Below are 13,759 nucleotides of genomic sequence, written 5' to 3' on the forward strand. Positions count from 1 at the left end.
ATAAAGTGTATAGATTTTTATGCCTTTAGGCATGATCCAAGCTGTTTCAGTACAAACAGATTCCATTTTCTGAAGTGTCACAGCTTGTGTTTGATCAGTGTCCATATACTCTTCATTACACAAAGTCACATGCAGAGCCAAGAGTTAAAGTAGACATAAGAAGACCAAGCAAACACACGAGAAGCCTGGCACCTAAATCCATCCTTCCCAAACCAAGGGTACTCTCCAAGGGTACTCTGGCACCTTCCACTTTAGGTGGAATAAAGTCTTGCTCAGATGTACTACAGTAGCTGCTTTCTGTCTAAAACAAAAGAAATATTAAAGTAACAATTTCTGCAATAATGTGTTTAATTACCCACCAAATTAGTACCAAATATTAACATCTGCACTGGAAAAAATATATATTGACCTACCTTGCTTAATTTGAAATGTCCTAAATACATGGAAGTGCTAAAAATATTAAATAAATGTCATAGAAAAGGTTTAAAGTTTACCTTCTAACACATTTTGAGACATTGTTACAACATTCATTTTATTTAATGTTCAAATAATGTTTTGGCAGATAGAACCTTATATTTCTAAGCGAAAAGTTTTTTTTTTTAGAATTAGAAGGTTTTATCTGCATTTGACCCGTTCCAAAAATCCCCATTGAGAGGATTTTGACATTGTATATTTGAATACATTTAGGGTCCCTGTTATTTTCATGTTTAAAAGAAACTTGTTCCCCATGTAGGTTTTCCTATATGTAATGCAAAAACTTTGAATATCTCAAAACTGCTCAGAACGCAGATAAAACCTAGAGAATATTTTAAATGTGATAGTAAATAAAAATAAAAATATAAACGTTGTCCTATATATATTTATGTTATATCAATCTGCATAAACCTGTCGTTGACTTTGTTTGATGACGTTAGCAGGGCGTTCCAAATGAGCAGTTATTTTCAGTGAAGTCCACTTTAACTGATATATAGTAGGGAGCAGCGAACACTCCGTAGGGACCCTTTCGAATGGAACGCATCTTGAGTCCGACCTTATGGATGAGAAAACTGGTTCTCCACTTCAAAAGAAAAGTTATTTTCTTGGGATGGTGGTGTATTATCAACAGTTTATAAAACCTTTGTTTCACGTGACTGCTGGTTCTTAGGGTAAGATACATGGAAAGGGTAAGTTGACCCTTATTCTGTTCACTTTCCACCAGTCTGTAAGTGTGCAATTCAGGTGTGGGGGGAGTCTCACTCAGAAAGTTCTGCTTCGATGCCAGCCCCACATTGAGTAGTATAGTGATCCCCAAGGAATTGTGCCATAGCAGATGACTGGGAGGTCATAACTTCAGTGTTTGCTCACCTTGTCTGTGTCAGACAATGCAGCCTAAACTCCCCCAGCCTTTTGGATAGCTGATCTATCAGTCCCCACCGCCTCTCCAACCTGGTGACCACCAGTCCATCTGCCGAAAACATTTGCTCTGAGGGTACTGACGTTGCTGGGATGCACAGGAACCTCCGCGACAACTTGGCCAGCCCGGGGAACCTTATTCTGTTCACTTTCCACCAGTCTGTAAGTGTGCAATTCAGGTGTGGGGGGAGTCTCACTCAGAAAGTTCTTAAGTTTTGCTTCGATGCCAGCCTCACATTGAGTGGTATAGTGATCCCCAAGGAATTGTGCCATAGCAGATGACTGGAGGTCGTGACTTCAGTATCTGCGCTTCCGTTGTCCATGTCAGACAACGCAGCCTCGACTCCCCCAGCCTTTTGGATAGCCGACCTATCAGTCCCCATCGCCTCTTCCAGTTCAACCAGTTTTACATTAGCAGCCAGTCTCTGTCTTGGTGTAAGAAAGCCCAGGTGTTTGTGAGGAGGGTCCAGCATTGATGAGATCTTGGGGCGAATGACACAAACTCATCACTAGACTCAATCTGTATAAATATATGATGGGGAATCAATAATCAGAAATTGTTGTATTTTTTGTTGTTTATTTTATGAATATAATTAATATTAAAATTAATATTTAATGGGGCTTATTGCTAAAATCTAAATAGGTAACAAATAAACTAATACATGTGTTATAATAATATTATATTTATTATTGTTTATTTTATAAATAAAAAAAATATTTAAATGAATATTTTTATAGAATAACAGTTTTAATCTTCACAGGGCTTATTGTTTAAATCTAAAAAGGTAACACGCAGAAAACAGGAAAGTATCCATGTAATTATGTATCTGTAAACTAAAATAAAAGTTTAGCTTACATTCATTGGATGAGAGAGGAACGCACTTTTGTCTTGAATTCGATGAGTCTGGGCCCGTCTCCTTCACTGTGCATGAGGTAGATTTGATGAGGCAGAAGGTGACGGGATAAGTGTTTGAGATGGATACGTCTTTCTCTGCAGACATAACCGTGGTGGCAAATTTAAGTGCTGACAGTACAGTCTGTGTGTCCTCCATCAGCTGCCAGTACTCATCCTTTAACTCCAGGATCCTGTCATTTTGAAGCTCGGTCATGGTTCGGTCTGACAGCACGGCAACAACAACAACCCACCACTGTTCCACCGGCCGATCAAACATCTCGCACACGGAATTCCACCGTGTTATACACAACTGGGTAAGCCGGTGAGTTGCGAGGTTCAGAAATCACTGATTCCTGAGATAAGGGACAAAACTCTCCTAAACTCAAAAGACTGATTTATGTTAAAAGTAAGAATATTAACAAAATAGAAAATCTAAAACAATTTGCATAACTGTGGCATTTATTGCTTATATTTTTTTAAATAATTTCTTTAATATTATTTGAAAAGCACACTCTATACCTGACAGCCCATGTGATTGAACCTGTCCTCAGCATGAGGTCACAATGTAAAACTGCAAACAAAGTGTTAAAAAAGCAACAAATTAAAAATAGAGTTACATTAAAAGGCAGAGATCTTTAAGATATTATTATTTTTTCAATTAATTGTATAAAAATGTGGAAACCATCAATGGAACTACATGGTATTGTGTCTTAATTAACTAAGAACATTGGCGATATGTTTAATGTATTTCATGACTTTACTGAACACCAATATTACATAACTGAAGACTATTACTGTGTAATATCATTGCGAAAATATATCGAAAAATACCGAAACGCTTTTGTTAATGTAGGTTAGCAAACATTAATGTTCCTACCTGTAGGAATATTGGTGTCCTCCGTATCAACACTCTTTTTTCACGCGAACTGTCTAGAACATTTCTTGGTTTGACGCTGGGCTTGTCCCCTAAAATGCTATCCATTTGGAGGTAGAACTGGAATGTAATTTGCCCATTGCCACTTTTATTATTGTAGTCTTTCACCTCATTGTACTTTGATTTCAGGGACTTTATTTTCATTGAAACTGGAGCCAAGAACTTTTATAACCCTACTCCGCCATTGTAGCCGTAATATCCTCAAAAATAAATTTGTTTCTGTACAACCCTTTAATTTTTTCATGAGATAAGGCAAATAACTTCAGCCGTCGACCACTGCCCTGTATTTTCCTCCTTCATGTTTCCTGGGTTGTTGTTTACCGCCTCCACACATGCTTCCGCCTGAGTATAATATGACGTCATCCAACCGCAGGGAAGTACTAAATTGCAGCAAATTCTTTTAATGACGTACAGAACACAATGCCTCAGAAAATCCAATCTGCGTGTTTACATGACAGTTGCATTGGCACATATCTGATATATATCTGATTTATTTCCACATATGAATGAGGCCTGAAACCGATCTCGAGAGATCTGAACATATGCAGGGTTTTTTTCCTGTTTACACTGCCATAGAACACATCAGATATGTGTCACATATAAGCAAAAAATCTGAGAGTGTCAACTAAGATAGTAGATTCTTGGACGTGTAATGTGAGCGTCCCATGACAGATCAGATGATATTTAAACCCCAAGTAGTTTACATGTGGAAACTCTATTATTTATATGTCCAGAAATGTCAGGGGAGGGAATATTATCATCTCTACTGACAAGATTATTTAAATAACCTAGCCTCTATTCAAAGCCAAGTTAAATTTATGTCCCCAAAATCTGCCACTAAATCCAAGGCCTTCTTACTTTTAGCCCTCTTGATCTCAAGTTTAATCTGTTTTGGTACATTTTTTAACTTCAAACAAATCTTGCCTCTTAAAAGGAACAGTAAGTTACACAGGACATACAGTAAAGGCATCAACAAGTAAACACATGTCAAAACATCAATCTAAGATCACAGTAGCATCTTAAAATCAATAACAATATTTGTCTCCTGTTTATTTCTCTCAATTCACAGCTGACATAATATATCTATATTATACATATATAACATAATGCTGGTATAAGATACACTACACAGTATAAGATATACTGTACTACTGTAGAAGGAGTGGATGAAGATCATTACTGTCCAATGACAGCCCATCTTATATTTGATTGACGTGGGAGAGAGTCAGAAGCTCATTGGCTGAATAGTTATAAGCTTCAAGCATAAAAGGCACGTTTGTAACTGTTGCATATCTTTAATATAACAGTTCCTGAAGTTTTTCTCCGTGACTAGAAAACCACACTTTAACTGATGCCAACAGATCTTCAATTTTAATGTCTTTCTCTTGGTCTCATCACAAACATCAATTGAGCACCGTGAAAAACTAAAAGAATAAAATAAAACTGCAATTAAATTTGTGATGAAGTGATTTTCAATTACATTGTTGATTAATCACATGGCTTGTTAAACATACCAATACACCTTAAATTATAAACAAAAATAACAGAAAACACAATCAAACATACCGTGTGCTTTCCAAGCAGGATTCAGGAGACATTGAGAGATCTTCTGATTAAACAGTATTATCAATCTTACAGGCCGTGTCATCACCTCGTGCTTTTATATGCTCGTGCAACTTATCCAATCACGTGACAAATGCTACTTATTTTCTCCAGTAGATGTCACTATTGCCAATTGTTAAAGGAATAGTCTACTCATTTTCAATATTAAAATATGTTATTACCTTAACTAAGAATTGTTGATACATCCCTCTATCATCTGTGTGCGTGCACGTAAGCGCTGGAGCGCGCTGCGAACGCTTCGATAGCATTTAGCTTAGCCCCATTCATTCAATGGTACCATTTAGAGATAAAGTTAGAAGTGACCAAACACATCAACGTTTTTCCTATTTAAAGTGACACCATGTAATTTTTCAACCTTCATAATAAATGTTTAAGACCCTTGTGATAGTACCTTGACTTTAAATAGGTTGAATGACATGTCTACCATAGCCTGACGGGGTCTGTATCACTTTTACTCGTATTTTAAAACTTAGGGTTTCTGGTAGTAACCAGAGCACAAAAAAAACTACAAAATTCGACTGCTTTACGGCATACGTCACTTCCTCCACACAATTTGTTTTTAACGTGAATTTTGCTGGAGGCTTACTTAATGAATGTAGAGAGCAGCTATTATTGTGTGACTCTATGGTGCAGTCTTTAGTGTCATGGACCTATGACACGGGCGACCCGGGTTCGATTCCCCTTTAAGGCAATTTTTTTATATAAACTCTTGATTCATACATAAATGCGATCTTCTTTATAAATGACGGCGATTATCTTGCATATAGTTCCCTGTATTCACATGCGGTGTTCGCGTATTTACCTTTCTTTTACTGTGTCTATGATATTTACATTCCAATCCAGGATGCAATAGCAGTCAAACTTGCTCAAACTCACACAGTGTAAAACCAAACCCTATTCATTCACCAATCAGATCCGAGCGTTTCTCTCTTCTCTCTTCCTCATTTGCTGCGTTCCGCTGTCACTCGCGTGACGTATTACAAAGCGGCAGCCTTTAGGTCTGCTTGGACCACATCGGTTTACTTGGATTTGGAGCGACAATTTTCACACAAAAGAGAGGAAAAACGAGCGCCATTGCGGAAAATCCTGGTGGCGAGGGAGAGAGAGACGATGCAACAATATTTGTTTGGGAAAAGGCAAGGAAATACTTCTGGTCGTTTTTTCAATTGGAAGGCTGCAGCCTCCGGAGGTCAAATATGCAGGCTGCATACGTCATCAAGCCTGGTTTATTAAGGTAAACTGAGCATTACATTCGCAAGTCATAAGCATACTGCAACAATTTACGATTAACTAAGTATAATAGTCAACTTTGTAATTGTTAATATTGTGAAATAAGACAGTCTTGATGACGTATACAGCTTAGAATTACGACATCTGGAGGCTGCAACCTTCAGATTGAGACATGGCTTCTGCCACGACGAGTTCCTCATCAGAAAGTTGTAACATGACTGCGTTTCTCCCTGTTGTCTCAAAATGTTGATCATTTAGCGTTTTAAATGTTTAGTTTTTAGTTTAGTTTTAAGGTTGGCCAGTTCCTTTCCTTTGCGACAGTGCTGCGGCGCTTGTGAGCTCTAGGGGCGCTAGAAGTGAAAAATACATGTCTAGCACCCCCTAGTGGCCAAAAAGTTTCATGGTGTCCCTTTAAGACGAGTAGTTATACGAGCAAGTTTGGTGGTACAAGATAAAACGTAGCGCTTTTCTAAGCGGATTTAAAAGAGGAACTATATTTTATGGCGTAATAGCACTTTTGGGAGTACTTCGACTCGCCTGAAAAGTCCGCTCCCCTTCTCCCTCTCCTAATGGGAGAGGGAGGGTGTTACTGCGCCGAGTCGAAGTACTCCCAAAAGTGCTATTACGCCATACAATATAGTTCCTCTTTTAAATCCGCTTAGAAAAGCGCTACGTTTTATTTTGTACCACCAAACTTGCTCGTATAACTACTCGTCTTAAATAGGAAAAATGTTGATGTGTTTGGTCACTTCTAACTTTATCTCTAAATGGTAGCATTGAATGAATGGGGCTAAGCTAAATGCTATCGAAGTGTCGCAGCGCGCTCCAGCGCTTACGTGCACGCACACAGATGATAGAGGGATGTATCAACAATTCTTAGTTAAGGTAATAACATATTTTAATATTGAAAATGAGTAGACTATTCCTTTAAGCAAATAAAATATGCAAATAAACATTAAATAAGTATTACACAACATTTATAAAACAACAACTTTCAAAAGGTAACAAAAATATTTAGCAGGAAATACAGCTACATTTAACATCAACTCTGTAGGCTACTTTATATGGCTTTTTTCTCTAGGGTAAACTAATAATAATATAATATTCCTGATGGGAGATAAAGCTTTTCGAGATCGAATCAATTGAACAAAATTGCTTCGAAAAATGATTAAGGGGAAGTTTCCTGGACAGGGATTAGCTTAATCCAGGACTGGGCCTTAGTTTAATTAGGAAATTGTCAGGATTCTGCCATAAGAGTCTTGTTTTATGTTTTAGTATGATGGCAGGGTTCTGACAGTCTCTTATTCTATGTGGAGGCTCATGGCCTTGTATAATGGGTCATGTGCCTCTGGTGTCTCGTCTCTTGTCTCCGCCCCCCTGTTCTCCCAGCTCATCATTTAATCATTAGTTCATTACCCTCACCTGTGTTCCCCTTGTTATCTTGTTTAGTTTTTCATATTTAATGCCCTCGTGTTCTCAGTCCTGTGCACGTTCGTTTTGTATTGGTCATGTGTGATCCTGTCTAGTGTTTGTATCTTTGTCAAGTTTAGTTTAAGTCATCTGTTAATATTTCCTGTTTCATGTATGTTTTGCTCCCACGTGGGCTTGTTGTTTTGACAGTAGGGATGTGCTGAGCGAGGTTTTTGAAGCAGTGACGCTTCTACAGCCAAACTGGTTTGAAGCTTCGAAGCTTTTGACACTCTACTCCACATCGCCATCTGGTGGTCAATAAATATCATACACAACCAGCATCATCCAGATGTTTTATATCAGTGATTCCCAACCGGGGGTACGCGTACCCCAGGGGGTACGTGAAGAGTTTCCAGGGGGTACGCGAAAAGATTTACATTTTGATCTCATTTACTTTTAATAAAAATGTCTTTCGTTTGTCCAGTCATTTACCTAAGATTGATTTTTGTGAGGAGAGCATTGTAAAAAGGACAACTTTGTAATTTTAATTTTATCATTAATATAATTAGCCGTCAAGAGTAAATGCGCTGCATGATCCAAAACGCAATAGCGATGTCCAACTGAAGAACGATCTCACTATTTTCAATGAACCTGAATAGTTTCTAAAGACAGAAAAGTTTATTAACTATAAATAATGTTCAAATAATGTTATAATATTCATTCCTGCTGCCATTGCATTTTCAAATGATGCAAAAAAAAAACTTTTGCATTGTTTTTGGCTAACATATTTTGTCCCGTATGATGTATTTTGTATTGAATGTCTTAACGCATTTTGTTTCTCTTTATATTTGAACAGAATAATTTAACTTATTTGCACACTTTAATTATCAGTAACTTCAATTGAGATTTTAGTAAATTTAGGGCATTTACTAAAAAGGACGTGAGAGCTCAATTCCAAATAAGCGCCGGAGTGGAAATTTGCGTGTGATTTACTACAAAGGCGCAAATAAAATACACAGGCACAATAATGACATAAGGACATTTCTATAATGACCACTGCAATCTACTAAGAGCAGCGCAAATTAGTACATGGTCGCAAATAAGAGACCTCGGCAGGGCATCACAATGAAAATGCGGAGTGTGAAATTCCAGCTAAGTAAAAAAGAACCGGCGGACGAAAGATGAAGTGTAAAAGAAGTTTTGAAATACCTGATTTGACTCCTCATGACTTCTCCTCTTTTCTCCAGCAAATTAAACATAGCATGGCTTGGCAAACTATATATATATTTTAAAGTATGTTCCTCTGGCAAAATTTAATACTCTCCTCGCATTAATGTTGCTTCTAAAAGGAAAACTTCCACAAATGCATATGAAATAAGGTCGCAAAAATAACACCTTTTCAGGGCTATATATCTACTGCGTGTCTTTAGTAAGTTCAGTTGTTATTTAACGCCAAAATGATGGTTTGTGCAAGCTGTTAGTAAATCTGGCCCTTAAAGGGGGCATATAATGAATTTTTTAAAGGTGTAAAATAAGCATTTGGTGTTCACAGAGTCCGTATGTCAAGCTTTATCTCAAAACACCCTAAAGATAATTAATTATAGCATGTCAAAATTGCCATTTTGTAGGCCTGAGCAAAATGTGCCATTTTTGGGTGTGTCTTTTAAAATGCAAATGAGCTGATAAAATGCAAACACTGATCGCAATGATAGTGGTTTGTTTAAATAAACATGCTTCATCAGTCAGTGCTTTTTACTTTAATGTTTAAATTAATTAATTAATTAATATTACTAATTATTTGTCTTTAAAACACAACTTTAGTTTAGTTTCGATGAAGGGGTACTTGAGCCTTACTGATAGGGCTGTGGGGGTACTTAGGGCTAAAAAGGTTGGGAACCACTGTTCTATATGGCCACATAATTTCAAGATACATATAGCAGTATATTACAGTATGTGTAATTTTATTGATGTCAAGTTTGTTGTGGTTTCATTGCACTGTTTGCTTGGCTATTCTTAATTTCTAATATTATTCAATTAGGCCTGCACTATGGATAAAAAAGTGAAAAAGTAATGCACATGAATGGAGGTGTTTGTGTTCCTCACTACACCACATTATATACATACAGTGTTTTGAAACAAAAATTCACAAATACTCAAATACACGCTTTTATGCCATATTTTTATTTAAGAATATAATTTGCTCTGCTGTGCTGGGGCTTAACCGGCTTCTTTTTTTACTGATCACATCCCCAGCTTTGGAAAATATGCGTTCACATGGAACAGATGTGCCAGTAAGAGCACGATATTTACTGGCCAGGACATAAAGGTGCGGATACACAGCCTTATGGGCTTGCCAGTATTTTAGAGGGTCCTCTGTTGAAAGGAGATATGCATCATTTAGATACCTCTTGACCTCTATAGTGGCATTTGCATTGCAGCTCTGGGTCTTCTGGGTCTCACTGACCTGGCTGTCCAAGAGCTCCCAAAGGTGTATCATTAGGCCATCCCTAATGATACAGCTGCTGGTTGGTTGACAGGCCTGTCTTTTCAGCCACTTTGTGCTGAATCATCCTGACTATTGGAATCACCTTCGAAGCTGACACCCTCTTCTCCTCAGAGAGCTCTGTTGTGGCATGTTTAAAGGGTGCCAGCACTTCCAGGCTTTGCGAGATAATCTCAAAGTCAACACTTCACTTCACATCATGCCAATAGACAGACTGGCCAAGGCAGCACCAACAGGCTCTTGGAGGTCGAGGAGTCTTTGCAGCATGTCATGGGTGCTATTCCATCTCGTTTCAACTTCCTGCACAAGCTGCAGGGGCTGCTTACCCATCCTTTCCTGTGCAAGGATAAGTTTATCATTGGCCTTTGCACTACTTCTAAAATAAGTTACCACTCTCCTTGCTCTGGTTCGAATATCGGTCAATGCCTCATGCTCTTTAACTGCCTTTTTGACAATGAGGTTAAGAGTATGGGCAAAGCATGGTAGATGGCATAGCCCCAGCTTTTCAGTGGCTGCTATCATGTTGGCCGCATTGTCGGTCACAATTGTAGTCACCATTCCAGTGAGGCTCCAGTCAGAAATGAGATGGGACAAAGCCTCTTTGATGTTGTCAGTGGTGTGGGCTTTAGGAAATTTTGCCACTCCCAGGAGAACTGATCCCAGATGTGTGTTGGCATCTGTGTAGTGGCAGGTGACTCCAAAATATGAGTCCATTGTCCGAGAAGTCCACATGTCTGCAGGAATGGTGTAATTGTGCCACTGCCTTTTCTTTCTCCACTTCATACTTCTCACTCATCATTGCCTTTAGTGTTTTTCTGGATGGCAGAGTGTAGGTCGGATCCAGCTTCTTCACATAAGCTCTGAAACCCTCATCTTCCACAATAGAGAAAGGCTGGAGATCTTTAACTATCATGTTGAGGAGGGCGTTATCAAGCTCGCTCTTCCGTCTTAAAGATACAGAATACAATGAGCACATTAGCACATTAGCACTTATTTTGTATAATTATCATTAATAACTTTAACTTAATAATTTGGATAAAGAAATGTTACCTTCAGTTGGTACAGACTGGGTCTCTGAAGTTGGATTATCCTCTGCCACAGTTAGTGGGTGTTTTGCACGTAGATGGCGAAGCATTGAAGATGTGTTGTTGGAAAATGATAAAGTTTGATCACATATACCACATACTACTTGTGTTGGACTGTTTAGACTGAAATGTTTCCACACCTGAGAACGGGTTCTCTTTTGTGCATATTCCATAATTATTAGCGTGCTAGTCAGACAGCGTCTACTGTACAAGCAGCAAACAGTACTCTGATTGAGGTCGGACTTTTATTCTTTATTGAGTGATGGTTGAGTCAAACAACACGGTCATTGTGGTTTTATTATTATTTAATGAACAACAATACACATGGACATACAATGTTATAGACATTGATACATTATAATTATTTAATGCTTTAACTGGAACACATCGCGCGCTGTGAAACCTGCATGACGTGTCAGTGAGGTAACGAAGCTTAGTTTTTATAGGTCACGTGACAGTCTCATTTCAAGCTAGGCTCCGGAGCACTGTTTCGAAGCAGTAGTGTTTCGAAAGCTCGGTACGTGTGTCGGGACAGTGTTTCGAACGACCCACCCCTATTTGTCAGTGTTTAAAATAAAAGTGTTTTTTGTTCACCCCCGACATCGCCTGCATTTGAGTTCATCCATCCGCAATTCTTCACATTACAAACGTGCCACAACTGAACCCAGCAGTGATGTCGGTGTCAGAGGGATCCGGTCCGTGTCAGAGGTTGGTCATTTGTTGCACCCTCGAGATCCGGGAAGTAAGGGCGATGGAGGTCTTGTTGGCGGGGGCAAGGAGGCTGCCGGAACCAGCGCACTCAGCGCCGCCGGAGCCAGCGCACTCAGCGCCGTCGGAGCCAGCACATTCAGCAAAGCTGGATAGCCAGGGGCAGCCGACCTGTCCCGCGCAGCCGAAGCCACAGCTGCGCCCACGCCCTGCACCCCCATGGACTGCCTACTACCTTGTTGGACTTTTGTTTGTCTAGTTTAGTTTTATATTGCCTTATCTTGCGTTTTCCCCTGGACTCACTATTATTTATTATGTTTGAGTTTATTATCTAGTTCTGTTCATCTGTCTTGTGGTTCATGTCTTGTGTGTTCCCCTGAGGAGCGTCTGGTAGCCGCTCCTTAGGGGGAGGGTACTGTCAGGACTCTGCCATGAGAGTCTTGTTTTATATTTATGTCTTAGTATGATGGCAGGGTTCTGACAGTCTCTTATTCTATGTGGAGGCTCATGGCCTTGTATAATGGGTCATGTACCTCTGGTGTCTCGTCTCTTGTCTCCGCCCCCCTGTTCTCCCAGCTCATCATTAGTTCATTACCCTCACCTGTGTTCCCCTTGTTATCTTGTTTAGTTTTTCATATTTAATGCCCTCGTGTTCTCAGTCCTGTGCACGTTCGTTTTGTATTGGTCATGTGTGATCTTGCTTTATCAAGTTTAGTTTAAACCCCTCAACTGTCACCGTTCCTCTGGAGGAACACCTAAGTTTACTCTAATATTTTACATATGAATTTCAATCTAATCCTGACAAATTATATATTTTTGGAAAGGTCTAAGACTCTAGAATGTAAATCTGACCAGGGTTTTATAATATATATAATGTAGGAACAGTAATTGATTCATTTATGACAAGAGTGTGCATAAAAATTATTATATGCTGCAAAATGTCACTGTTCGGCCAGTGGAACACTGAGGTTTACATCAATATTTTTCATCTAAATTCAATCTAATCCTGACCAATTATATATCTTTGGAAAGGTCTAAGACTCTAGAATGTATATCTGACCAGTGTTTTATAATATAAATAATATAGGAACAGTAATTGATTCATTTATAACAAGAGTGTGCCTAAAAATTATTATATGATACAAAATGTCACCATTCCGCCAGTGGAATGTGTGTGTCATGAATCAGAATATTAAAACATATTTTGTAATAAAATTTGTAGTGGTTTCTGCTATCATATACCTGTTGCTTTGTAGCTGTTACTAGGCTCCCTGGATATCAATTAGCCAATAATCTTTGTTTCAACATCATTATCATCCAATCCAAACTTTGTTATTCAAATAAGGTGACACCTGTTTGGAATTGCTGCTGATTGTTTGTAAACATGCACAGCAGAAAGCCCAGACACACAGACTGCACTTCTCATTTGGCTTTTCACACAAAATGGCTTCGTCAATGCCTAAAAATGGTATACAGTTTCAGAAGTTGTTCAGGAATTGATGGAATCCAGTGATGAACAAACTCAGTCTAGTGATAATGAGCCAGACATGCTTTTACTGGACGGAGAAATGTCTAGATGGCTCTAGTTTGGTGAGTTTATACTGTCACGGTTAAATCCGTGTCATGTTTTGTTTCTGTTCTGATCGTTGTCACCTGGACATTCATTGATTTATCACCTGATTCATTCCACCTGTTTGTCATTAGTCTGTGTATTTATACCTGTGTTTGTGCAATACTGACTGCCGGTTCATTGTCATTGCTACCTTGTCTGTTCCCTGTATTGGATGTTCCTGTGTTCACTGTATTCACCGTGTTATCCCTCGTGTTTTATCATTAAATGTTATTTATTTTCGAACTTTGCGTTTGCGTCCTGTCTCTCCTACCGTGTCATGACAGAATGAACCGGCCATTCAAGGACGCAGCAAGTTCACGGAGGGCGGCTCCCCCAGGAGTTTCGTCGAGGGGGAGTAGTGACATCG

General features: G+C 38.9%; 1 protein-coding gene across 1 annotated transcript; it reads right to left on the bottom strand.

Annotated features, from left to right (window-relative positions):
• Window positions 1-1,176: 1,176 nt before the first annotated feature.
• Window positions 1,177-11,688, bottom strand: LOC141364007 (E3 SUMO-protein ligase ZBED1-like). Its single transcript, XM_073868209.1, has 5 exons — window positions 11,055-11,688; window positions 10,780-10,934; window positions 10,184-10,721; window positions 2,249-2,631; window positions 1,177-1,894 (listed from the first exon to the last, which is right to left on the bottom strand). Exons 1-5 carry the CDS (start codon window positions 11,243-11,245, stop codon window positions 1,590-1,592), a joined length of 1,572 nt encoding a protein of 523 aa, XP_073724310.1. The 5' UTR covers window positions 11,246-11,688; the 3' UTR covers window positions 1,177-1,589.
• Between the last annotated feature and the right edge of the window lie 2,071 nt (window positions 11,689-13,759).

This window comes from Misgurnus anguillicaudatus, chromosome 5 (genome assembly GCF_027580225.2).
Source record: "Misgurnus anguillicaudatus chromosome 5, ASM2758022v2, whole genome shotgun sequence".
Classification (NCBI taxonomy): Eukaryota; Metazoa; Chordata; class Actinopteri; order Cypriniformes; family Cobitidae; genus Misgurnus; species Misgurnus anguillicaudatus.